The sequence below is a fragment of the Crinia signifera genome, chromosome 2, assembly GCF_055691185.1.
Source record: "Crinia signifera chromosome 2, ASM5569118v1, whole genome shotgun sequence".
NCBI lineage: Eukaryota > Metazoa > Chordata > Amphibia > Anura > Myobatrachidae > Crinia > Crinia signifera.
In genome coordinates, this window is record NC_139218.1 from 24,639,238 (window position 1) to 24,667,195 (window position 27,958).

Sequence of the window (27,958 nt, forward strand, 5' to 3'; positions counted from 1 at the left end):
CCCAACTGGCACTGTTTACAAAAAATGACAGCTGTGAGCTAATTGGTTGGTATTTTATCAAAATCCCCTTTATCTCTCTCCAAGGTTTAAGCGGCCTACACACGGGGAGAGCAGTGTTTTTAGCGATGCTAGATCGCTCAGCACACAGCGCTGCTCAGTGATGTGCCCCTGATCGATCGGTCAGGGCAAGTGTTCTCCGTGACCCCAGCGATTAACTTTATTTATCCAGCGTGCTAGATATTATATCAGCAGGGCGATAGCGAATCGCGAGGCCACCCATCCCTATCGCTATGCACCTACACACCAAGCGATTTAGGGGCATCTTCTAAGCCAGTGGTCAGGGAACTCGGTCCTCATTACCCCACGCAGTGCATGTTTCGCAGGTCTCCTCACAGAATCCCAAGTGAAATAATTAACTCCACCTGCGGACCTCATAAAATGTGTCTGAGTAATTAGTACACCTGTGCACCTGCTGGGTTACCAGCAAAACATGCACTGTGTGGGGTAATGAGGACCGAGTTCCCTGACCACTGACCTAAGCAATCTAGTGAGATTGCTTACAAAATGCCAGGGGGAACGCTACACGGTGAAATTGCCACCAAGCCAATAGCATTTTAATGCTCAAAAATTATTATATTATGAACTCACCATCTACATCTGAAACCACAGCAAGTCTTTTAAGCATTCAAATAATCTATATGTATTCGCCCAGCTGTACATTTCTTAATTAGCAAAAGTATACAACATAATCAAGTCTCATATACACTAACTGGATGTATCACTAATTAGTTGTGGCCCACCAAAAGACATAACAGTGTTGAATGGTGATTGGCTTATAAATGACAACTTTCTGCAATACACAAAAACAACTATCATGTTAATACATTTGGAGTCACCCTCCTCCCACTCTTCCTTTGGCTGGTTCTCTTCTGCCCAATTACCCCGTAATCCCTATGTGCATTCTCTCCCCCGCTGCCCACCGTGGTAGGCTCATTTGCATTCACATCTTGCCAAGTTCCCCCTGACCCTTATTTAAACATCAATGGAAAGATATTTCTTCCAGGCAACACTAACTAATGATTACACAACACGGACACAATGTGCTTGCGTACAATGTTACATTTTAACACTAATGCATTTTCCTTTACCACTAATCCATGCGAATGTCTCCCCTGACACCACCGGTCCGTGCTATGTACAGCAGTAATGCTACGGCAGAAATAAGTATGTGATGTAGAGACTGTATATTTGGTGCCACCAAAGGGGCTATGGTCCCAGACGTGTTACAGTGATAAGGAATTCCTTTTATTTCACAGGTCAATCACGTCAGGGTCTTTATTTACACAAAATTTCAGGAGCCAATTTTAAGATTAAAGCCACACTGATGAATCCAAAGAAAGGGTCAGTCATTTATAGAGATCACATCATGCGCAACCTGTGCGCTATGCCAATTAATGGAAAACTATGCATCTGCTGAAGCTGTAACCACAAGTTCCATCCTCCGTGGATGCGCACAACAGGATGACCTCTTCATGGTTTATGGTTGCACCCTACAGGGGGATCACATCCATTAGCTGTACATGCACCCCTCTAGGAAGCCCACTCCCTAGAGGGGTGCATGTATAGATAAAGGCACCCTGTAGGGGGTCTTCTCGATCATCTCTAGATGCACTTAGCAGGAAGGACAGTTTATCTCACCAGCAACTCGAAAAACACCCTTTAGGAAAGATCCTTCCATTACCTCTAGAGGAACTCTACAGGGAGACCTACAGACCCCTCCATCAACCCTGGAAGCACCCTACACTACAAGGAGACCCCTCCATCATTCTTGGAGGCACCCTTCGGAGAGAACCTTCACCATCATGAAAGGAACCCTCCATAATCCCTAGAGGCACCCTTCAGAGAGAACCATCCATCATCCCTAGAGAAATCCTACCCTACAAGGAGATCACTCCATCATCCATAGAGGCACCCACCGGAGAGACCCCTCCACCATCCCTAGAGGCAATTCCACCCGGAGAGACCCCTCCATCATCCCTAGAGGCAATTCCAGCCGGAGAGACCCCTCCATCATCCCTAGAGGCAATTCCAGCCGGAGAGACCCCTCCATCATCCCTAGAGGCAATTCCAGCCGGAGAGACCTCTCCATCATCCCTAGAGGCACCACCAACCGCAGAGACCCCCACCACCATCCCTAGAGGCACCTTCTGGGAAGACCTTTCCATGATCCTTAAAAAGGCACCCTTCATCATTCCTTGAGGGAACCCCAGGGAAACCCCTTATTCTACATCTAGAAGCACCCTTCATGGAATCCATTACTTTTAAGAGACCTCCTCCATCTTCCCTAGCACACAACAGGGAGATCCCACCAACTCTATAGGCAAATTCACGAAGTTCTCTCCATCACCTCTAGGAGGTACCCTACAGGGAGACTTCTCCATCACCTCTAGGAGGTACCTTACAGGAAGACTTCTCCATCACCTCTAGGAGGTACCTTACAGGGAGACCCTACATCATGACCAGATTTACCATGAGGTAAAACATCTCCTTAAAAACCAGAGCAACCATTAGTTGCGACCCCCACCATCACCTCCAGAGGCACCCTGGTGGAAAGACCCCCACCATCACCTCCAGAGGCACCCTGGTGGAAAGACCCCCACCATCACCTCCAGAGGCACCCTGTGTGAAGACCATCACCTCCAGAGGCACCCTGTGTGAAGACCATCACCTCCAGAGGCACCCTGTGTGAAGACCATCACCTCCAGAGGCACCCTGTGTGAAGACCCTCACCTCCAGAGGCACCCTGTGTGAAGACCATCACCTCCAGAGGCACCCTGTGTGAAGACCATCACCTCCAGAGGCACCCTGTGTGAAGACCCTCACCTCCAGAGGCACCCTGTGTGAAGACCCTCACCATCACCTCCAGAGGCACCCTGTGTGAAGACCCTCACCATCACCTCCAGAGGCACCCTGTGGGAAGACCCCCCCCACCATCACCTCCAGAGGCACCCTGTGGGAAGACCCCCCCACCATCACCTCCAGAGGCACCCTGAGGGAAGACCCACCACCATCACCTCCAGAGGCACCCTGTGGGAAGACCCCCACCATCACCTCCAGAGGCACCCTGAGGGAAGACCCCCCCACCATCACCTCCAGAGGCACCCTGAGGGAAGACCCCCCACCATCACCTCCAGAGGCACCCTGAGGGAAGACCCCCCCCACCATCACCTCCAGAGGCACCCTGTGGGAAGACCCCCACCATCACCTCCAGAGGCACCCTGAGGGAAGACCCCCCCTTTATCACCTCCAGAGGCACCCTGAGAGGAGAACCCTCTCTATGGTAAGGACATCGCCTATCTCGCACAGCTGCATACAGATGCTAGTACTGATGCTGCTGTACACGCCCCTCCCCCTCTCCAGACCCCTGTATATACAGCTGAATGAGTGCAGCCTTCTGAGTCACCCCCTCACCTCATAGCTCCCCGCAGCGTGTGTCTGGCCCGGGACTGGCTCAGGAGAACATGGACGCGGCGGGACCCGGTGTGTGCGGCGCCCCCCAGCCTCCTCACTACGACGACACGGACACAGCAGCCCCCAAACCCGTCTCCCACTGCACGTCAGAGGCCACGCCCCTCCCTCACCCCCGCCTATGGGACGGCTCATTCTATCCCATCTGCGGCAAGGCCATGTGACGTCCGCATCCGGGCGCCGCGCAGCACGTGACTGCGGCAGCCGGCGGCCATTTGCAGTCAGGGCGCAGGCCCTTCTCTGGTTTCTCTAAGGCAAACAAGGAATAAGCAATACCCGGTGTGTGAGTGCACAGTGCAGAGGGACGGGTTCGTTACACCCTCTGACTTCCGTCACCGGTCCCTTGTCCCCAGGGTGTGATCCCGGGAACTGAAGGTCTATCATTACACCGGTTCCGCGCCAGATCCTCCTATCGCGAAGCTGCGGGTGAGTGCCGAGCCGGGGGCGGGTAATACAGGTTGTACTCCGTGCGTGTCTGATCTGTAATGTAATTTCCGACCGTTGCCCGAATCCAACATGGCGGCCGCAGGGCAGACATTTCGTGTACGTCATGATGACGCGAGCCTCCGCTAGTGATGGGGTTCCCTCGTGACGTCATGACCTTGCACTTACGATTCTGTATCTAGGCCTGGTTTTTTTAAAGCAGAAGTGACCCCAAAATAACCTGGGATAGAATACTGTCACGGAAAAATTATCAAAAGAGCCCAAATGTATCTATCTGGAATAGATATTGTATACCAGAGTGGCCGCTTTGCAGGACGTGTAGTATGTATGGGGCTTGACTATCTATCTATCCAACGATCTATAGCACCATACACATGTGCCAGTGTCGTTGGGGTGTGTAGGGCGTCAAGGAGGAGCGAGGGCAATACTCATACAAGTTTCAGGGAGATTATGGTTGGTAGCAGAATTTTGCACAGTGCCCCATTGCGGGGGCGTGTCATGCTCCACCCAAAGGGCGTGTCTAGTTCCATATATGGAGAGATTGTGAAAAGAGATTTAGAACGTGGCACCTAGAAGCGTGGGTGTGTACTGCTTCATCTGAGAGGAACCTTTTAAAATGACTTAGATCCAAAAGTAGATGAGCCCCAAAGCAGTTAGTAGGAGCTACTATACTTGGTAAAGTGCCGGGAAATGGCGCTGATTATTCGATCTAAATGTATCTATATCTCATTCCTTTTTCCCCAAAAAATGTAACAGTGTAATGTGGGCCAGGTGAAATGAGGGAGATTGCTAGACTAATAAGGGAGAGAGGGAGATTGCTATTATTTCAGGGAGTCTCCTGCAGAATGCAGGAGGGTAGGCAACTATGGCAATACTGCAGCATGACCGTTGTAAATAATAAGACCTCCCTCATCAGAAATTGCAGTTCTGGGTGCAGGGAGGAGGAGAGCCCAGGGCAGCAGCAGCAGCAGCAGCGCCGGGTGTAGGAGGGAGGGGGGAGCCGCTGGGACCCAGCGACTCTCACCGCAAAGGACAGCTCTTAACGCAAGAGCTGTCCTTTGCTATAATTATCGCATATGTTAGAACATATGCGATAATTATAAATGCGATGGGTGGCAAAGGGGGGCGGAGATTCTTAGAGAATCTCCCCCTTGTTACTTTATATCACAAATTTATCTCTTTCCAAGCTTATTTAAATACCTCTAGTATGTCCGTACAGGTTGAGTATCCTTTATCCTAATATGCATTATCCTAATTATTCCAAAAACCAAAGTTTCCAAAATTTACTCCCCCCCCCCCCCCCCCTTAAAGCACCACTGGGGACATATGTAAGTGGCACTAGTGGGGACATTATATGTAAATGGCACTACTGGGGACATTATATGTAACTGGCACTACAGGGGACATCTGTAACAGCACTACTAAAATTATAATATGTAACTGGCACTACTGGGTATATGATATGTAACTAGCACTACTAAGTATATGATATGTAACTGGCACTACTGGGTATATGATATGTAACTGGCACTACTGGGGACATAATATGTAACTGGCACTACTGGGGACATGATCTGTAACTGGCACTACTGAGTATATGATATGTAACTAGCACTACTAAGTATATGATATGTAACTGGCACTACTGGGTATATGATATGTAACTGGCACTACTGGGGACATGATCTGTAACTGGCACTACTGAAGACATGATCTGTAACTGGCACTACTGAGTATATGATATGTAACTGGCACTACAGGGGACATGATATGTAACTGGCACTACTGGGGACATAATATGTAACTGGCACTACTGGGGACATGATCTGTAACTGGCACTACTGAGTATATGATATGTAACTAGCACTACTGGGTATATGATATGTAACTGGCACTACTGGGGACATGATCTGTAACTGGCACTACTGAGTATATGATATGTAACTAGCACTACTAAGTATATGATATGTAACTGGCACTACTGAGTATATGATATGTAACTGGCACTACTGGGTATATGATATGTAACTAGCACTACTAAGTATATGATATGTAACTGGCACTACTGAGTATATGATATGTAACTGGCACTACTGAGTATATGATATGTAACTGGCACTACTAAGTATATGATATGTAACTGGCACTACTGGGTATATGATATGTAACTGGCACTACTGAGTATATGATATGTAACTGGCACTACTAAGTATATGATATGTAACTGGCACTACTGGGTATATGATATGTAACTGGCACTACTGAGTATATGATATGTAACTGGCACTACTAAGTATATGATATGTAACTGGCACTACTGAGTATATGATATGTAACTGGCACTACTGAGTATATGATATGTAACTAGCACTACTAAGTATATGATATGTAACTGGCACTACTGGGTATATGATATGTAACTGGCACTACTGGGGACATGATCTGTAACTGGCACTACTGAGTATATGATATGTAACTAGCACTACTAAGTATATGATATGTAACTGGCACTACTGAGTATATGATATGTAACTGGCACTACTGGGTATATGATATGTAACTGGCACTACTGGGGACATGATCTGTAACTGGCACTACTGAGTATATGATATGTAACTAGCACTACTGAGTATATGATATGTAACTGGCACTACTGAGTATATGATATGTAACTGGCACTACTGAGTATATGATATGTAACTAGCACTACTAAGTATATGATATGTAACTGGCACTACTGGGTATATGATATGTAACTGGCACTACTGGGGACATGATCTGTAACTGGCACTACTGAGTATATGATATGTAACTAGCACTACTAAGTATATGATATGTAACTGGCACTACTGAGTATATGATATGTAACTGGCACTACTGGGTATATGATATGTAACTGGCACTACTGGGGACATGATCTGTAACTGGCACTACTGAGTATATGATATGTAACTAGCACTACTAAGTATATGATATGTAACTGGCACTACTGGGTATATGATATGTAACTGGCACTACTGGGGACATGATCTGTAACTGGCACTACTGAAGACATGATCTGTAACTGGCACTACTGAGTATATGATATGTAACTGGCACTACTGGGTATATGATATGTAACTGGCACTACTGGGTATATGATATGTAACTGGCACTACTGGGGACATGATATGTAACTGGCACTACTGGGGACATCTGTAACAGCACTACTAGGAATATGATATGTAACTGGCACTACTGGTGACATGATATGAAACTGGCACTACTGAAGACATGATCTGTAACTGGCACTACTGAGTATATGATATGTAACTGGCACTACTGGGTATATGATATGTAACTAGCACTACTGAGGACATGATCTGTAACTGGCACTACTGGGTATATGATATGTAACTAGCACTAATGGGGATATGATATTTAACTGTCACTACTGGGTATATTATATGTGTCTGGCACTACTGGCACTACATGTGTTTGATGTGTTTATACAATATAAATGCAAAATTCCTTAAGATACCTCATTGCAATATAGAAATATACCGAAATACGGATTGATCCATTATCGGCTGGTCCCAAGCATTTTGGGTAAGGGATACACAACCTGTATTGTCGATCTTGCTATCCTGCAATAAGTTATACAGTGATATATGTGTTTCTATTGGCTGCTTGTCACCCAATGGCACTTGGTGAATGTCATTTCAGTTTTTACTCCGCTTACTGTGCACCCTGTTCGATGTCTTTTCTATTTCAACAAAGACTTCCAAGGAAAGACAGGTCATTGCAACTTCTAATGAAACCCACAGGGAGTGTATTATATAATATATAAAATTGTTATGTCTGACGAGCCGCTATGTCAACGCAGCATTTCTGGGCCATGCAGGACCCCTTCCTCAGAACAACGGCCATTCAATAAGGCACTTTTTGTATTTCTGCCTTATTGAGTGGCCGATGTCCTGGGGAAGGGGCCCTGTGTGGCCCAGAAACGCCGCGTTGACATAGCGGCTCGGTAGTATATTATTAGTATAATATCAGACATGAAATGTTATATATTCTCTATAAACACCCTGCGGGTTTCATGAGAAGTTGCAATGATGTGTCTTTTCTTGGAGGTCTATATATATTTAGGTACTAATGTAGTATCTGGACGCCCGATTTTTTGATTGTATGCCTTAACTTAAGGCATACAATCAGATGCGATGCGATAATCGCATTGCATGCAACCAAATCGCATGCGATGCGATCGACCCGATTTTCCATAGGATTCATTGTAAAAATGGTCTTGGTCATTTCCCTACTATCCAAGTGGGCATGGAGTTGGATATAAACCTGTGGCGAGTGATGCGAGCCACCGAGCCCGAAGCGTGGCGAGCGGACGCAGATTATTTAAAATGTATTCCATGTCATCAAAATAATCCGCGTCCCCTCGCGGGGCTCGTTGCGCTCGCCACAGGTTTATATCCAACTCCATGCCCACTTGGATAGTAGGGAAATGACCAAGACCATTTTTACAATGAATCCTATGGAAAATCGGGTCGATCGCATCGCATGCGATTTGGTCGGATGCGATGCGATCGACCCGATTTCAAAATCGGGCGTCCAGATACTACACAAGTACCTATATTTATATATATAGAGAGAAAGAGAGATTGTAACGAGGATCACAAACACAGGGACTCAAATGAAGACTTCTAGCATAGCAGGTTAAATCCATCTGCAATCAGTATTACAGGCAGTATCATACAGCGCACTATCAGCATAGCAGACTCTTGAAAGGCTGCAATGGTCCCTATGATAAAACACCCCCGGCCTATCACTCTGGTAGATATTCCACCATCAAGAGCAAGGAGACTCTGCCCTGGAAACCCCTATATCAGGAAATCCCAGGTGCTGCTGACTAAACATCTGGGATTCTGCTACTGCTTCGAAAACCTGGTCTTGATCCATATATATGGTTTAATGGTTAGCATTACTTCCTCACAATATTTCCCACCATGACCCTAACTTTGCGGAGTTTGTATATTCTCCCCGTGCTTGCATGGGGGGTTTCCTTCGGGTACTCCGTTTTACTTCCACAAACCAAAAATATATTTTGTATGTTAATTGGCTACCAACAAATTAACCCTAGAATGAATGTGTGTGTACATGTGGTAGGGAATATAGATTGTAAGCTCCACTGGGGCAGGGACTGATGTGAATGTTCAAATATTCTCTGTACAGCTCTGCGGAATATGTATGTGCTATATAAGTAACTGGTAATAAATAAAATAAATAATCTATCCATACATTGATGTGAGTGTTAGCCAAAATATATATTTTAGCTAAGTTCTATTTACATTGAATACTATCGCTTTATATTGAGTCATACAGAATACAGTATTTTTCCATTCACATTACAGTAAGCATTGTGGAACAGACTGCGCTGACAGTAACTAGTTAATGAAGGCGTTCCCGCCCCCTTGCGAGGCTCCGCCTACTCCAGTCCTCTCTTGCAGTTTGGCAGCAGAACAAGGAAAGCTTTCCCATTCATTCAGCTCAGGGGACACAGGGTGAGCAGAGGCCGGGGCTGGGAAGAGAGAAGGGTTCCTGTTATTCTGCACCTCCTGCTTATTCAGCAGTTCTCTGCCTGTTTCCGCATTCCAGGCATATGTCATATTCCTGGGGACTGGGGAAGATCAGCCGCCCTGGTATTCATGTGCTGCAGATGCTGTAATGTTCTATGGCAGACAGTGCTGCGGAACTGCCTCATAGGAAGGGTCCGTGGCCTGCGTGGAGGTTTGATAGTGATACACTGATGTTCTCTGTGGTTCATATATACAGTAACAATGAAATAGGCTCAGTGTCAGCTGCTGGGCACACTTTGTGCATACAGAACCTACTCTGTAATAGGGCGCTGCGTATCCCTTGTGACATCATATAAAAAAAGGATAATAATAATATTTACTTGCTTTGTGTTTAAGGGCCAGATGTATCGAGCTTCACAAGTGATAAAGTGGAGAGTGATAAACAACCAGCCAATCAGCTCCTCATTTTTCAAACCCAGCCTGTAACATGACAGGTAGGAGCTGATTGGCTGGCTGTTTATCACTCTCCACTGGCCCTATCAGAGAGATTTTTCAAACCCTTTCAAGGTGACTAGTGGGGAACGTTGCTCCCAGCAGCCAATCAGATTCCAGTTTTCAGTCATCTGGTATAGTCTATAAAAACTGATCGCCAGAATCTGATTGGTTTGTATGAACCAAGTCACTATTTGACCAAGTAACTATTTGACCTCCCATCCTTATAAACAAGATAAGGATGGAAAGAATGTGCAAAAAGTCTATGATGGGCCCTAGAGACTTTCGGTAATCGGAGGAAGTCTTCCCTCGCCCCATATACTACAATAGATTCCCACTTTTTATTTATTTCTGCAAACTCTGTGCTCTGCGAGCTATAGGCTCATCCCAAACTTTAGCTTTTTAGTAAAAGATTAACTACAGCCATTAATGCATGCAAGTCCAAACTGTGGCCCTCCAGCTGTTGTGAAACTACACATCCCAGCATACCTTGCCATAGTTTTAGCATTCCCTAATAGTTAAACTGTGGCAAGGCATGATGGGACTTGTAGTTTCACAACAGCTGGAGGGCCATAGTTTGGACATGCCTGCATTGATGTTATTGTCTGTGAGGCATCCCCTGCGCTCACTGCAGAGCTGTCCGGCTGTAACTGAGGGCTGTTGGCTGTTGCTAATAAATACACTGTGTAATGTGTTCTAGGTCAGCATGAAGGGGTTATACTACCAACTGACGGCATCGCAAGAGGAGGAGAAGTTTGTGTTCCAGGAAAAGGTACTTTCCCTAGCTTGTGTATGGGGATTTCATTATTGTGGGATGTCATAGAGGGGGAGATACAGTATATCCAGCCTTGCAGAAAGATAAAGGGCACGATTCAGAGCACAGGGCCGACCACGCCTGGGTTTTCCCGGACACTCCCAGCATTTTGTTGGGCGCGCCCACCGGTTTTGCGGGCAGGCCCATGAAACGGCCGGGATCCACCCCCACCCGCCCACTCCCGGTCTATCACGCTATTATCACGCCCAAAGCAACCTATCACCCCTAACTGTCATTTATGTAGAACAGTCTTTTAAATGGCAGGTAGAAGCTCATTGTTTTGGTCAACTTCTGTACTTTATATCTCCTTGATAAATCTCCCCTCCCATGATATATCATCATCCACTCTTATTTGCACTTTCCCCAGTCCACCTACCAATAATCCGTCTTTTCCAGACACATTTGCATCCTGCTCTGTCTGTTCAGACAATGCATAAAATTCAGTGTCTGCGATTGTACAAAAACCTCGTTTCGTGTTTTATAACCTTGTTTCATACACAACTAAAATATATTTGTGTGTATTTCATGTGTTTGATGTGTTTGTACAACATACAGTAAATGCAAGATACCTCAGGATACCTCATTGAAATATAAAAATATTCCGAAATATGGAATAATCCATTATCCAAAATTCTTAAGGTCTTCTAGTCCTCAACTTGTAGTAAGGATCTACATTCTGCTTATTGCCTAATTTTGAGTCACACACAACTTTTTGGCTGCATCTAATGATTGTTCACTTGTGTAACAAAAACAAAACAAAAACAGTTATACCCTCTCTATTGTGTGTCTCAGGAACCGGTCTCGCCCCCCAGTGACTATCACGTGAAACTGCAAGTGAAGGCGTGTGCGCTGAGTCCGGTTAATACTAAGGTAACAGTGGGCACAACAAGACGATACGGCATGATACACAAACAGTACAGTCCCGGAATTACTCCAGTAGTACCTGTGAGGAATTTTCCATTAGACACATGAGGAATTTGCCTAGGAACCTTGTTTTACTATAATACCTCCAAAACTTCCCAGTTATTACCAAATATTTCCACTGTACCATACACCATGGCGCGAGAATGGGTAGGACATGCGCAGACCGCACTTGTCCAGGTGGCGGTATGTTTTGTAGTTACTGAGAAATGTGTGGATTAATCTACAGCAGGAATGTCCAAACTGTGGCCCTCCAGCTGTTGTGAAACTACACATCCCAGCATGCCTTGCCATAGTTTAGCATTCCCAAATAGCAAAATTGTGGCATGGCATGATGGGACTTGTAGTTTCAAAACAGCTGGAGAGCCATATTTTGGACATGCCTGGTCTACAGTAAAACATGGCATATTTCAGGTCTGTGTCTAGCAGCTTCTGATTTACAGAAGTCGCTCCTTGAATAAACATTTGTGTCAAAATAAAATTACACCTAGACAATCCTAGATGACCTCCTATGTATGAAAATCAAATCTTGTGTGGTCATTGAGCACCAAGTAAATAGCCAGTCCAGGTACATGAGATAAACCTGAGAGCATGGGGGAACCATTTTTCCAAGCACATGTGACTTCCTGTCGTGTAACCTAAAGAATGTCCCCTCTGTGAGCCGTTCTACAAATGAAATGGCTGATAACAGAGCACGACTTAACATTCGCTTACAGAACATGAATGCATTTAGTGGCAGATAAGTCGTCATGGTAACAGCATTACCTCAAACAATGCTGATCAGCAACAGTTTAAATCGTTCATTTTCCTTCTACAGTGAAATGTTTGTGCTTTTGTCCCGAACTTAGCTAATCTCTACGTTGTATCCAGAAAAAGAATATGCGGCAGTCGGAAGAGAGGTGTCCGGAGTCATTCTGGAAGGTGAGTGATGACCGCACATTCTACGGACGCATACCCTCCAACATGGCCCATTCCATTAGGTACAAAATACTCTGTTTCTGGACTTCCCTGCCAGTGGCAGTTACAGAGGTGGGGCTGCAGCACAGTCCAATATTCAAAAAGGGGAGTCACACCTACTGCCACCCCAAACATAACTGTCAGTTGATGTGACCCCCCCCTCTTTGAATTTTGGTCTGTGCTGGAGTCCAACCTCTATAACTGCCACTGGCAGGGAAGTCCAGGAACGGAGCATTTTGTACCTAATGGAATGGGTCATGTTGGAGGGTATGCGGACGTCTCCATTTGTTGTATGACTCCAAACACATCTGAATCGGGTCAGGTCATTTTTCATGTGATTTTTCTCTGCGAAGCATAAAATGTGTGTAATGATGTCGGAAGTGTATTTTGTTGTATTGATGGGAAAGGGTTTTTGAACTTGCAGACGGGCAGTTCAAGTTTTTTTCCAAACTTTTTCCAAAGTGTTTTATGCTCACTACAGAGACTTCATGCCGGTTGTATACTGCAGAGTTAACGCACAACACAAGGGGCCAATTCAGGTCCAGTAGTAGCAAGCCAAATTTGTCCCCTTCCCCCGATATTTAGCATTTGCGCATGTGCGTTTTGCTTGCTCGGGTCGGGCACCTGACATCACATCACATGACATCGGCGTCCTCCCCAAATTCGGCGATCAGCGGCGGAAATTAAAGTCAGTTTTGATTTACTTTTATTACAGAAGGGGAGAAAAATCATTAACCTGCAAGGACACAGGGCCGGTACCCAAAGCTAATTAAATCAACCCCTTGGTGGAGCCATAAAATAAAACATAACACTAATAATAGATCAAAATAACATCAGTGCCGTATTATCCCTTTATTGTTATAGTGGGATCCAAGGTGTCCTTCTTTCAGCCGGATGATGAAGCTGTAGGTAAGTACATGATTTATTTTGTGGTACATATGAATTTTATGCCGGTATCTGCATTTCATCCTAACTCTACAGGCCAAAGTTCCCTTCCTTTGTCCCAGAATTGATTATGCCTGTTAATGAACAATGCTCAATAAAGCTTGAAAAAAAATCAAATAATGCCCCTTTCAGACAGTTTTTTTCCGTTTCAAAACAGTAATTTGTACAGTCTGAAAGGTGCAGAGTGAATTTACTGGTTCTATGAAACTGATATTTCTAAACGGTAATAAAGCAGGGTCCTACCCGTTTCAGACCCGTTTTTTTATCCATCCACTGTTTTCTAAGGTCTTAAACGGGTTCAGTGTTGTGAAGGGACAAAAACTGCATTGAAATACCGTTTAAGGACAAAAACTGCACTGAAATACCGTTTAAAGACATGTGGGGTGAAAGGGGTTTTAGCTGGCGGACCCGTTTTTAGAAACATTTTAAAATACCTGGTCAAAGCCAGTTTTGCGGTCTGAAAGCAGCATTAAGCGTTAGGTACAGCATCCTGTAGTGTAGGCCTTCTGTAAACTAAAAACAAATACTAATCTAAATTTCACATCATGTTTTCCCAACAGGAATTTTGCCACTTGACTGTGAAGAGTCGGGTCTGTGTGAATCTGTCTGGGTGCATGAACACCATCTGGGTGAGTTCCTTTTTTTGGTAACTTGTAACCACGTGTGTTAGAATTTCCTCTCTGTATTGTGGAGTTTTTGGGGAAAGCCTCGGTTCCATAGACTGCATCCATAACGGTGCGCGCACTGGAGGACACAGCGCATTTTACAAGATTTCCCAACCATCCTGCAACATTTTCTATCCTCTGATTTGACCCCCAGAACAAGTGTTGCAAAATTGAACACAAACATGGTTTGTGTGTATTTTCATCACTTCGCACCGTGGGGCCGATTCAGGATTGGTCGTTGCAACCCAAATTCCCGATGCTCATGTGCAAACACAAGCAGTGAATGGCATCGGCAAGTTATATACTCGCCGGGCCGTTTGCTGCGGGGAGGGAGGGACAGGGGGGAGCGTTTTATGGGCGTCCTCATGAAAATGTGGGGCATTCCTCTGAGAACGCAGGCACACTTATGCCTGTTGGGGGACACATGACGTCAGAGTCCGCCCCCTCTTCGTTGGACTCCAACAGAAATAAAAGTCTGGCGTTAAGCCGCTTGCTAAGCAGCAGACCCCTGCTTAGCGAGTGGTTCTGAGGGGTAGATGTATGAAGCAGTGATAAGGGAGGAGAAGTGATAGTGTCTGGTAGTTTATCACTGGCCAATCAGCTCCTAACTGTCACTTTTTAAACCCAGCCTGTAGGGATGGCCCTCCAGCTGATGTTGAACTACACATCCCAGAATGCCCTGCAACAGTTTTAGCATGACGGCCAAATAGCAAAGCTGTAGCAGGGCATGCTGGGATGTTTAGATTAACAACAACTGGAGTGCCAAAGGTTCCCCATCACTGACCTATAGGCCGGTGGGAATGTCTCCCAGGCTGTGGTCCTACTGATTATGTGGAGAGCGTGCAGTTCCCACCATCCTTTTACCATGACCCCCTCCAGTACAGAGGTTCTTTGACTTCAGATTGGCTCAGTCTTCGGGCCAGATGCACTAAAGTGGAGATTGATAAACAGCCATCCAATCAGCTCCTGCCTGACATTTTTCAAACACAGTCTTTGGCATGGCAGGCAGGAGCTGATTGGCTGGCTGTTTATCACTCTCCATTTTATCACTTTTGAAGCTTAGTGCATCTGGCCCTTAGTCTGAAATTATATTTTTCCACCCAGTAATATCAGAATCCCAGCTTCCTGTCCTGTCTGTGGCTTGTTGTTCCTCTCCTCAGTAATCCTGTGCTTCCTGCTCCAAGGCTGTGTCCTGATCTGTCTTTCCTGACAGCTACTCAGGGTCATTAAACTTCTCCAGACACAAAACTCCTGATCTGCAAACTGTATGATTCCGTAGAATCTGGAGTCCGGTTTATGGTAAAGGTGTCATAGGTCATCTCTCTTCTGGGCGTTCTTGTGGTTCAAAATGTCTTTCATTGAACCCATATGGTCCTAGCTGACTTCTGGGAAGATCGCTGAATATGTAACTAGTATAATTACGCTTGTAGAGTGACCGGACGTGGTTGTACATGTGACCGTTTGGCCGGTGCCTCCTGCTGCATCTGTCTGCGGTCCCGGCTCCTGCTGCTAATAAAAAGTGACACTCAGAAAACGGCTGCCCCCATACAGCAGACCGTTTTTAAGGTTGCTAGAGGAGGCCGCCGCCTCCTCTAGCATCCTCAAGAACTGTCTGTATTATGGGGAAGCCATTTTCTGAGTGTCACATTTTTTTTATTAGCAGCAGGAGCTGGGAGAGCCAGGAGCCACAGACGGCAGAGGGTAACAATAGCCCCGCAGACACCCCCCCCCCCCCCCCCCCACGGCGCCCACACCTTCTCAGCTATCTCCACCACCTCGGGGGATGTGGGACTATGGTTACTTCACTGAGTGGTCCTCAACCGCAGTCCTCAAGACGCGCCAACATTCCAGATGTTCTGGTCATCTCTGCTTATTCACAGATGGTATAATCAAGCTGACTGAGGTATAAATTATGTCACCTGTGCCTTAGCATGGATAGCTTGAAAACCTGGACTGTTGGTGGGCCTTGAGGACCACGGTTGAGGACCACTGCTATATGCGTGCATGGGTTAATCCAAAATCCACTGGTAGGTTAACGGGCTTCCAACAAACTTAAGATCCTAGAGTGTGTATATGTGGTAGGGAACATAGACTGTAAGCTCCACTGGGGCAGGGACTGATGTGAATGTTCAAATATTCTCTGTACAGCGCTGCAGAATATGTGTGCGCTATACAAATAACTGGTAATAAATCAATATAATAAAAAGGATAACGTTGCTCCACACATCTATGAGGAGAGTTGAAGTGTTGCACGCCCTGTCGGGCCACTAGATGGCTCCCGATAGTGAAATTCCTGTCGCTCTGTTCGGGCACGCCCAGCCGCCGGTGCTCAGATTACTCTTCTATTGTAACATCGTTTTGGTGGGCTGGTAACTAGGGACATAAATAAATGCATAAAACAACTCCACTAACGAGAAGGAAATCTCACAACCATGTTCTAACTTTAAGTGATATAAAAATCTTAAAAATAAATAAATAATAATCTAGAAAATATGAAGAAGAAAAAACAAACTGGAAAATCTAGAAAAAAATAAATAAATAAACTATATTTATATAAATTCAAGAAAATGTGAATCCATTTACCTCAGGGTAAAAGCATGTTGTTTGGCATCCCGCTCGTATTACCTCCAGCTGGTGATCATAGGAATGAAGAGTGTGATTCAATTTTTAAAGGGTTCGAATATGAAACAAAAACTCACATTTAATTTCTTTTACCAGTTCACAAACCAGAGAAGCTGAGTTGGGTGGAGGCGGCGGGAACTATCCGGGATGGTCTGTGCGTATATACGGCCCTACACACGCTCGCACACCTGACCCCGGGGAAGTCTGTGCTGGTCCTGGATGGAGCGAGTGTACGTATTTTACCTCATGTTTCGCAGCCTTTTATTCATATATCTTGTAAATTTATCAAACCTTCTAAAAAAAGACAAGTGAAGCATTGGCTGTTGTAACCAATTCAATTCTCGCTTTCATTTTGTAGAAGGTAGTAGATATATGGGATGCAGTTAAAATCCCGGCGTTCAGAATCCCGACGCCGGAATCCCGACCGCCGAAATGCCGACACATTCTCCCTCCTGGGGTGTCCACGACACCCCTGGAGGGAGAATAAATTAGTGTGCCGAGCGTAGCGAGGCACCGGGCCCGCTGCGTGGCGAGCACAGCGAGCCCGCAAGGGGGGGCGATCCACGTCCCCCCCTTGTCGGCATTTCGGCTGTCGGGATTCCGGCGTCGGGATTCTGAACGCCGGGATCCCGACCGCCGGGATTCAATACTGAATCCAGATATATGATAGGTACAATCTTATTTCTTGCAGATATGATATTGCATAATTGTAATCGAACAATAAACATAACACACGCTCTCCTCAGACTCCTATATAACAGATATGAATATTTTGTTCCTCTCGCAGCCCTTCGGCGCGCTTGCGGTTCAGTTATCCCACCAACGAGGAGCGACGGTGTTCTGCACGGCCCGCAGCGAGGAGGACAGACAGTATCTGGAGAAACTCAGACCCACAGTAGGTGAGAAACATGCATCACCACCAATGGCCGACACCGTGCATTATTGAGTTGTATCATAATGTTCATTTAGAACGTTATGTGCAAGGTGATAATACACCAGCCAATCAGCTCCAATATGTAAATTGCCAGTTAGGCTGGAGCATTATCACCTTGGACATAATGCTCTTTATGGGGATAAATACCACTTCTGCAAGCTTTTATACATTTACCCAAGTATGCCTGATTGCTTTGTGTAGGATGAGAATGCACATAGGTCTCCATTAGAGAAGACATTTTTATTGAGAGAGAGAAGAATGTCACTTTTGTGGTGCACTTCAAGTAGAAAGGGATTTAAAATATAACCTTTATTTGAAAATAATTGATTATAATTATTTTCAAATAAAGGTTATATTTTAAATCCCTTTCTACTTGAAGTGCACCACAAAAGTGACATTCTTCTCTCTCTCAATAAAAATGTCTTCCATTTGTGTCCCGTGGTAGCACCCCCTCATGTGCATATTATCATTAATCCCTTCTTGTAAAGTATTGTGATTATTAATAAGAGGGGCCCCTGTGTAAAATTATAAAGCTATTTTCCTGTGCGACTGGTACATTTTTCTCTCTTTTTTGCTCCATTAGAGAAGCTTTTTGGCATATACCGTACACCCATGAGCCAAAACAATATAATAACCTCCATATGGCACTAACTGTCTCTTCACAATGGTGGATGCCGAGGGCAGGGCTATATTTAGGCAAGTTTATATAACTAAGCGCAGGAAAACAACTTGTCCTTGCTGCCGTCTAGAAGGGATACTCAACCCTTCTTAAAGAACAAAAAGAAACTACAAAGGTAGACGGCGCAAATGGACACACTTAATAATCCAATTAAAAATACATATATGTTTTTTATTTTATAAATCTCTAGATAAAAGCAGGGCACCGGCCGGTGAGACCAAATATCAAAACATCAATTACATACAGTTACAAACACATAAATTAATAACACAGTTTTACAGTACTCTCAGGTTGATACCAATTGCTCACTGAGTGGCTTTTAGCAGTAGTGTGATCTGGCTTGTGATCAAAGCAGAAAGAGTTAAATAGCTGTTAGCTTGATTTTAGCATGCAAGAAGTTAGTCATTAATTCCTGTCCAACAAGGGTTAATGACAATTACTTAGAGAGGCAGGCTGCCTGTTTTTTAGCATAAGGAAGATTTCCAATCTGCACTCATTGGCTCTTAGTTAGCAATAGTTAGTAGCTCAGTCACACACAAACTTGGGTACTTGTTTCCTAGAAAGGCCACAATCGCTAGTAATCGTGTACCTTAAGTTAAGGTACACGACTAACGCAATGGACCCGATTTCCTTTGAAATCAGGTCCATTTTGCCGGCAAAGGCAAAATCACGTTCATCGCGTCGGTCGCGTGCACTAACATGGCACGCGACGCGATCGACGCGATTTTGCCATAGGGTTCAATGTTAAAATATTTTTAACATTGCAATCGCGTTCATCGCGTCGGTCTTGTGCCATTATAATGGCACAAGATGCGATGGACGCGATGAAGAACATTTTACATAGCAAACAATGGGAAATGGGCCAATAAAAAACGGGCTCGCTACGCTCGCCACACTTTATATTCTCAACTCCACGCCGACGTGGATAGTAGGGGTATGAAAAGGTCGGAGGACGCGTACCGCCGCTCCGCGCGGGCTCGCTACGCTCGCCACGCTTCGGGTTGGCGTCAATCGTGAGGTGCCGTTCACAATGGGGGAATTTGAGCCATCAGGGGGGTTCAAATTGTGGTCTGGGGACAATTTTACATTGAATCCAATGTCAAATAGGGTCCCAGGGACCCTATTCACATTTGAATCAATGTAAAAATCGGGTGCATCGCGTCGGTCGCGATTTTTTGGACCCGATCAAAATCGGAGTGGCCGTTCTAGGAAACAAGTACCCAAACTTGTTAGCAAGTATTGATTAATGCAGAGAAAGAAGGAGTGATATACTTATTCTCCTGTGGCTGCAAAGGTGCTGTGATTTGTAATCCACTTTGTAGGGGTTAGATGCCCATGCCTCAAGCGGGTTCCCGGCTGCGCTGTGTCTCTGATATCGCCAGTCTTATCTCAAACTCTCTGCTCCTGCTTCCGGGTCTCCCAAACTGCGGTGGTTCCTGTAACAGGCACTCGTCGATGACTCGTTTCCACACATTACTGCTAAAAGCCACTCAGTGAGCGATTGGTATCAACCTGAGAGTACTGTAAAACTGTGTTATTAATTTATGTGCTTCAGGGCTATATTAGGTGGTAAGCTGATAGTTGACTCCGGTGTAAGGAGCTCAGTGGGCAGTATTCAATGAGAAAATTTCTCCGTGTTTTATGGCGAGTTTGTGCTTTTCTCGCGTTGGACGGAGACTTTTGCTCTCAAAAAGCGAGCAACCCTATTCAACGTGCACTTCTCGCCGTCTTTCTTAATGATTTTCGCTGTGTCTCTCCGTGTATCAATTCTCCATCTTTTCATGGAGAAGTGGAATGTGAACTTTTACAATAAAAGTTTTTTTGTTTTAATTTTGGTGTCAAAAAATCAGGAATTTTTAATCTGTGAAAGGGCATGCTATTTTTATTCATGTGCTTATAGCACATGAATATATATTTAATTAAAAAAAATATATATATATATATTTTTTTTACACAGAGCAGCCAGCAGGGGGCCGGGAGCTGAGCCGCTCATTAGATATTCATATATTCACTGCACACAATCATTACATATGCACGATTGGGTGCAGTGAGTACCCGCCCCCCTGTTGGCTCTCCCGGGGGGCAGCCTGTGCTGCCTGGCTCCCGGGGAGCCCACCTCCCCCCCACCTACGTTCTGGGGCAGGCAGGGAGACTTCCATCTCCCTGCCGCCATCCTCAGGCTCCCTGTAGCGTCACCTCATACGCTGGATTGGCTGAGACTCGCCGCGAGGGGCGGCGAGTCTCAGTCACATTGAATACTATCTAAAGTGCCGTGGCGGAGAATCTCCAAACATGGAGAATCTCCACAAAAACACGGCGAGTGCATGGCGAGCGCAAAAAAAACGCTCGCCATGCACGGAGAATATTTTCATTGAATACTGCCCAGTGACTTTAATAAGGCTCAAATCATGACCAGATGATTGGGTGGGTTGCTTCCTAGCATTTTACCCAATGACTATACAGTATGTGTCATTCATTTTATACCGACATCTAGGGCCTGGTTCTGATGCAGCGGCAATATTTCTTGTTTTTCGCATGTGTCTGAGTCACACCGCACATCCCTCCTGATTGTGTTAGTAAACCATTACACCCACTCTAGCAGATATATAAGGGGTGTCTCTGAGTGCTTACTGGGAGATAACAGGATAACCAAAGAAACGCACAGAGATGTGTCACCGCGCATGTCGCTGACATTGGTTGTATTCAGAGACACAGAATCGCCAACAGGGGGCCATACACCGGGAGATAATCTGCTTTTATGGATGCCGACAGTGGGCATCTCTTACTGGCACATGCGGATGCATAGATATACACCAGGGAACGGCTGCGTAGCGGAATCAGCGTAGTGTTATAGACATGACTCTGGCAAAAGACTCTGACATAGATATGGCTGCATCTGACTCAGAATCAGGCCCATAGTAAGTATCTAGTGTCACCTTATAAAATGTTACTGTTTATTTGCACTGTTGGTGATTTTGTGCTGTTTTTTTAAAAAAAATCTCTATTTGTGTAGGAATACGGCAGCCCGTTGTGGGTAAGTGTCCAGTTATATATATCTTGTCCTTTTATGTAATCGGTATCTGTACCATTCTGACCAATAGGGGTATATTCAACTGATGCCGGATCTATTCTAACGTTCTTTTGCCAGAATGGATCCGGCATCCATTATACAATCAGCGGTCAAATCCGGATGTCGGATTTGGCCGCTGATTGATGCTCACCCGGCCGGCACGGAGACCAGGTGAGCGCAGCGATGGGAGGCTAGACGGGGCCCGGGCCAGTGGCGGGACAGGTGAGTTCGGTGGGCCAGGTATGGGTGGCAACGGGAGGCGGCGGTAGGATGCAGGCAGGGGCTGACAGGAGGATGGAGCTGTGTAAGCTGCTGCTGCTCCCCCTGCGTCATCCTCCCTGCCTCAATCCGGCATGTTTTCATGTTGGATTGAGACCTTTCGATTTTGGCTGTGTTTCTGGCAAAAGCGGCTATTCTGTCAATCCACCTAGTATTAGGCAGGTCTGAACATTTAGACCTGCCGGAAAAAAACAGCCAGCACTGAATAGGACGGAACCCCTTCCGATCTATTCATGTCGAAAACTGCAAGACGGCAGTTTGGACATCAATTGACTATATACCTTACTATTGTTAGATGTTGGGCATGGAATCACTACTGTCAGTGTAGTTATACAAGGCTTATATTACATATACAAACATCATTGTGCACTCTGGGCCTAATTCCTATTTTAACGTTAATGCAATTGTGATTCTTAAGGCCAGTGGTTCCCCATTCAAGTACCCCAACAGTTCATGTTTTCCAGGTCACCTGTGGATTTTTTAAATATGACAGTTGGTGATACACTGCACCTGCCGGGTGACGGGAAACCTGAACTGTTTAGGGGTAATTGAGGACCAAGGTTGAGAACCACTGCTCTAAGCTACGGAGCTGTTAATGTTGGCTAGTGCCACCCAGGACCCAGAAATGAAAAGAGAAACCCACAAAAGCTATCACAAGCTCATTCACCACCTGCACCCGATAAAGCAGAACATTGACTGCTAGAATAGCCCTATGGCTGCGCAGACTGGATACGGCAGTAGCGATGCTAGCGCCGTGTTTTTCTGCTGATATGGCCAGGACAAGCCTGTGTATTTGCTGACACTCCCCGTTAAGACCTCCAAGCGGCCCCTTCCTGTCAACCACTTCCCCTTTGAGTGTTGATTCGAAACTTGATGTTATGTTTGTGTAATCTTATCAGCCAATTAAAATAGGTGGTCCCTAATGTAATGTAGTGTCATACTGGGACCAGTAGTTCTCTTAGCAGCTGGACAGCTAACCGTTGCCTATGCACTGTAGTTACATATACACGGCATCTGCCCCTTGCTGCCTATGAATAAGTAATATAAGCAATTAATAATCTCTCTTACACGCCGTCTATTCCCCTCCTGCCCAGCTTGTGTTATAGACCTGTCTAAGGGGAACGTTGACCTCGCTGAGAAATGCTTGGAGGAAACCGGTGGCCTTGGTGTGGACATTGTTCTCGATGCTGGAGGTCAGTCTGATGTATGGAACTACCATAGTAATCTGCCTGAGATGCCAGGGCAGGAATCCTGCTGTTATTTGTTATTAGTCCTTATTATTGTTGTTGTTATTATTATTATTATTAATAATAAGAATTTATACAGCTAAAATATTATACTTGCAATGTACTGCGGTACCTCAGTTCTCGTGCTGCTCACCCTGCACCCAGAATTGACCGCACTGTATGCATAGAACACGGATGGGGAACCTTTGGCACTCCAGCTGTTGTTGAACTACGCATCCCAGCATGCCCCGCTACATTTTTGCTGTTTGCCTATGTTAAAACTGTTGCAGGGCATGCTGGGATGCGTAGTACAGCAACAGCTGGAGGGCCGAAGGTTCCCCATCCCTGGCATAGAAGGTTGTATTGGAAGAGAGGCATGGTCTGGCAGAGGGATGCAGTAAGCGTTCACGAAGCCGGCGTTCAGTCTACCGACACCGGTATCCCGATTGCCTTTGAAACACCGGGGCTGGAACTCTGAAGCAGTAAGGATGCCTACGCCAGAATCCCAACAGACGGCATCTTGAAGGTGAGTATGTAGGAACTGGGACCTTACAGCTGGGGAAGGGGGAGGGGCTAGGTCTAGACACTAGTAGGAGGACTTAGGGTTAGGCTGAAGGACAAGGAAGGTTACGGTTAGGCTGCGGAGTTGGAGGGGTTAGGTTTAGGCGGAGGGGGTTAGGCACTAGCTGGAACGGTTAGGGTCAGGCAGTGTGTGTGTGGGGGGGGGGAGGTTATGGTTAGGCTGCTACAACAGAGGGTTAGAGGGTTGGGTTGGCATCAGAGCCCCTGTCAGGACTTCCATTATCGGGATGCCGGGTCGGTATTATAACCGCCGTCATCCGAAGCATCGGAATGCCATATGCATTCCCTGGCACAGGCAAGCAGCGTACTGTACCTATACATTGCCTATATAGGAGGCAGAGATCTGAGTGTGTAAGTTATATTTCTTTTGTTCCCAGTGACCTTGTACAACACAGAAGACCCTGTTATAAAGCTGCAGCTTCTGCCTCACAAACATGACATCATCACCCTTCTCTCTGTGGGAGGTCACTGGGTGACCAGAGAGGAGAAGCTTCAGGTAATGTCCAGCATGTCCACCAGTGCAACTGTCCAGGCAAAGGTGAGATGGCAGTGGTTATCCAGAGCTGGTCAGGGTGACCGTCCAGGGGTCTTATAACAGGAATCTATATATTGAAACATATATATAGTTAAAAAATATAAATATATACTTCAATGACATTGCTGTGCTTTAGTGGTTTCTAACGATTTGAGTGTTGCTTATGGAGATCCCATGATTACATTTTTGTGTTGTAGCTGGACCCGCCGGATAGCCATAATCTCTTCCTTAAGGGAGCGTCACTTTCTTTTCTCAATGAAGAAGTCTGGAACCTGTCCAACGCTCAGCAAGGAAAATATCTCCATATCCTTATTCCATGATCTAGTATCCTAGCAACCACAACCTGGCTGATTGCTGGATTCATTCATAAAGGTGAAGCCAGTGACTAATCCGCACTCTGTGAGCAGCTGGCCGTGCCGCGCACTGTGACTAATAGTATCTGAGTATTGGAGAGTGTTATAATAGTCAGAGGATTGCACAATCCTGGGTATGTATATGTAGTTATCCAACGACTATCGATGATTCAAAATCATCGATGGTTTACGGCCAATGTAGAATAGTTTTGTCATTGATGAAGGGAGAACCAGATGGTTTCCCTCCATCGATGTTAAAGTATAACCAAATTGTTATTTTTTTCTTAGCGACGGGGCAGGTACACGGAGAATAGCTCGACCCCTACACCCATAAAGCCCCACCTCCATGTTCTGATTGGCACACGGGCCAGTCAGTCAAATAAAAGGGATGGCTATCAATAGTTAAAACCATTGATGGTTTTAACTGTTGGTCATACATCACATAGTATGCTACCATCGATGGACGTTTGCACTATTGCTATCGATGGCAATATCGTCAATGGCCACCCCTAGGATTAATTTGGTGGGAGAGATAACTGGAGATTCTCGAGACCCTGGCATTTGGAATCTATATCTGCTGTTCCTCATAATTATCTATTCCTAGAGCCTTAGGGGTCAATTCAGTCATATGTTACAGCACGTTGTATGGACGAGATACAGTATGCACATCAGCCATATATATACACTGCAGCCCATCGTCCTGCGCTCCTGTATGGGGGGTGCGAGGTAAAACGCAGAAAGTAAGAGCTATGACACTTGCCGTTGTTGCCATGCAAATTACACCATAATGCCACATCATTGAATTGCCCATATGAAGTCTTTTAATAAAGACCGATATCAAGTTATATTTTAAATTTTTGTTTTTTGATAATTGAACTTGCTGTACATGTCTTATTTACGTACAAAGTGCAATACTTTCCCTTAACCGTTACCGCACATATCCTGAAAGATGTGATGGACAAACTGGCTAGCGGGATTTTCAGGTAAGACCATGCACTATATAATGCATTATTAAATACAAAATTGCCTCCAAGAAGGACTATTTGAGACACCTGTATACTCGTCTCAGCATATGGATGCTACCTGCGGTGTTAGTGACTAGCTGGACAGCTGCCGTTAGGTCAATGAACACTGTCTTCAACCTCCCACAGTGATGGTAGAAAAATCGGTTAGATATGCAATGCGGGATTATAATTCTGATTCCGATATTACCTGGGCAAAGGGAGCCTGGGTTGAGTTGTAAATTCCCACATGGATACTTTATCCCAGTGGTTCTCAAACTTGGTCCTCAGGACCCCACACCGTTCAGGTTTTCCAGGTCACCCAGCAGGTGTACAGGTGCACTCATTACTCACTGACACATTTTAAAAGATCCACAGGTGGAGCTAATTATTTCACTTATGATTCTGTGAGGAGACCTGCAAAACATGCACTGAGGATCGACTTTGAGAACCTGTGCTTTATCCATTTATGCTTTAATATCTGTATCTGGGGTTAGGCTCTGCTAAGAGATCTATTTAAAAAATGGGGGTCAGTGTAGATTTCTGCAGATTAAGCACAGATCCCTTAACGGACACACATAGTGAGTATTTGCACATAGAGCACGCACAGAAGTGACAATACGCATTTTTGTGTACGCCCGTCCTATTTTGATCTGGACGGAAATCACCACTCGAGGGTAGCAAAGCGATCACGCGGAGCTTCCCTGATTGGTGGAAGTGTCATGGGTGTGTATCAAAATTGATGTGTAATTCTGTGATCGGGAAACCTGTTAATGATGGATCTTTGGCACGTAGCATGGGACTGGTGTAACGGCTGTTGTATGGTTTTCCGCTTGCACACACACGAACCCCCGCATTACTTGCATTGACAGAAAGTAGTAAATCAGGTTCCTGTGGCTGCCCGCAACTACGTTGACTTCGATTAAGCCCCGAAGGGAGTCACTACGCTGCCTTCGGTTAGAGACGCAACCTTACCTTAACATAAATGTGTAAGATTAGGGATGCCAATCCCTGGCATTTTTTCAATCCTGGAATTCGGGATTGAAAAATTCCCAATCCCAGGATTGGCTTCCCTAATGAAAAAAAACTCTGCCCCGCATATTTACTTACATGTGTGGTGCGGTGCGGCCGGGAGCTATGTGGTGCGATGAGGCCAGGAGGGTGGGCGGGCGATGTAGATGGGCAGGCTGATGGAGCCAGGGTGGGTGGGCAGTCTGATGAAGCCAGGGTGGGTGGGCAGTCTGATGAAGCCAGGGTGGGTGGGCAGTCTGATGAAGCCAGGGTGGGTGGGCAGTCTGATGGAGCAAGGGTGGGTGGGCGGGCTGATGGAGCTGGGAGGGCAGCGTGCCCAGGACGAGGTGGGCTGTGCGGCCTGCGCAGCGTGACCTCTGACCTTGTCACGCTGCGCAGAGCCGCACTGCCAGGGACGGAAAAAGCCAGGCAGCATCTGAGCACCGGCTCAAACGCTGCCTGGCATGCGCAGTCTAATCTCGAAGTCCCGGGATTGTCAACTCCAGTCCCAGGATTGGCCACCCTAGTGAAGATGTATGAGGTATATTCTCTCCTTAGCTGTTTATCATCCCTCTCTTTCTGTACTAGGCCTCAGCTGGACGAGCCGGTCCCCTTGTACGAGGCCAAGGTGTTCATGGAAATGGTTCAGAGGAATGAAGTGAGGAAGCAGCAGGTTGTCCAGTTATAGAGTGAGAACACCGATGTTGTACGGAACACACCTGTGAATGAATACAGATATTTTCTTATCTAGGGGTACACGTATTAAAGCTTCTGACAATGAAAAAAGGTGACGTGTCCCATAGCAACCAATCAGATTCTGTCTATCATTTCTCTATTGTATCCTAGAAAATAAATGTCAGAATCTGATTGGTTGCTATGGGAAACATCACGTCTTTTCATTTTTAGAAGCTTTAATGTCTCTTTAAAAAAAAAAAAACAGTTCTTCCTTATATATCTGACGATGCAGGTTATTCACAAAGACGCGGACAGTCCGGACTTGTGCTCATAACACGGTTCCAGCAACGTTGGACTATTACTTTGGTTGATGTCATTTTTTGAACATTTAATTTCTTTGATATGTAATAAACTGATCTGTATATTAAAATAAAAACAAGCCTTGAATTGAAATATGTATACAGATATTGAACACAACAACGAATCAGGCAGCGGTTCACTGGCCAATGAGAAACACAAGTAAAAATAAGAACCGCGATGCGTTTGTGTTACTTTGGAAAAACATTCATTTAAACATAAAATGACAGAGTTGGCAGTGGTGGCCTGGCGGCTGAACGGACAAGACGTATCCAGCATCAGCTCCTCAGCCCCAACACCCAAA

The 27,958-nt window shown here is 45.6% G+C and overlaps 2 protein-coding genes across 15 annotated transcripts in view; one reads left to right on the plus strand and one right to left on the minus strand.

The window, feature by feature from the left end:
- Positions 1–3,633, minus strand: part of ITSN1 (intersectin 1) — a 114,312-nt gene extending 110,679 nt beyond the window's left edge. For 7 of the 13 annotated variants that reach the window (XM_083171770.1, XM_083171780.1, XM_083171772.1 and 4 more), the window contains exon 1: positions 3,472–3,632. The gene's annotated coding sequence lies outside the window, so the exon portion shown is untranslated. Of the gene's footprint in view, positions 1–3,471 lie in introns of all 13 variants that reach the window. The other 6 variants (XM_083171778.1, XM_083171777.1, XM_083171768.1 and 3 more) reach the window with 2 other exon arrangements.
- A 17-nt stretch (positions 3,634–3,650) lies between these two features.
- On the plus strand, positions 3,651–27,750 carry CRYZL1 (crystallin zeta like 1). Of its 2 annotated transcripts, none has more exons than XM_083171781.1 (14): positions 3,651–3,954; positions 10,729–10,800; positions 11,635–11,712; positions 12,612–12,684; positions 13,585–13,629; positions 14,226–14,294; positions 17,049–17,182; positions 17,740–17,851; positions 21,579–21,599; positions 23,009–23,107; positions 24,100–24,218; positions 24,455–24,559; positions 25,547–25,593; positions 27,211–27,750. In XM_083171781.1, exons 2-14 carry the CDS (start codon positions 10,735–10,737, stop codon positions 27,308–27,310), a joined length of 1,068 nt encoding a protein of 355 aa, XP_083027907.1. In that variant the 5' UTR covers positions 3,651–3,954; positions 10,729–10,734; the 3' UTR covers positions 27,311–27,750. The 2 variants fall into 2 exon arrangements, with proteins under 2 accessions (XP_083027907.1, XP_083027908.1); XM_083171782.1 differs by lacking the exon at positions 3,651–3,954 and adding an exon at positions 9,450–9,521.
- The last annotated feature ends 208 nt before the right edge of the window (positions 27,751–27,958 follow it).

Bases quoted from the DNA above. Each gene is read 5' to 3' on its own strand.
- CRYZL1 (XM_083171781.1), top strand. From the start codon at position 10,735: ATGAAGGGGTTATACTACCAACTGACGGCATCGCAAGAGGAGGAGAAG. The intron at 13,630-14,225 runs GTAAGTACATGA...TTTTCCCAACAG, and splicing joins GCCGGATGATGAAGCTGTAG to GAATTTTGCCACTTGACTGT. The intron at 24,560-25,546 runs CATATCCTTATT...ACCGTTACCGCA, and splicing joins CTCAGCAAGGAAAATATCTC to CATATCCTGAAAGATGTGAT.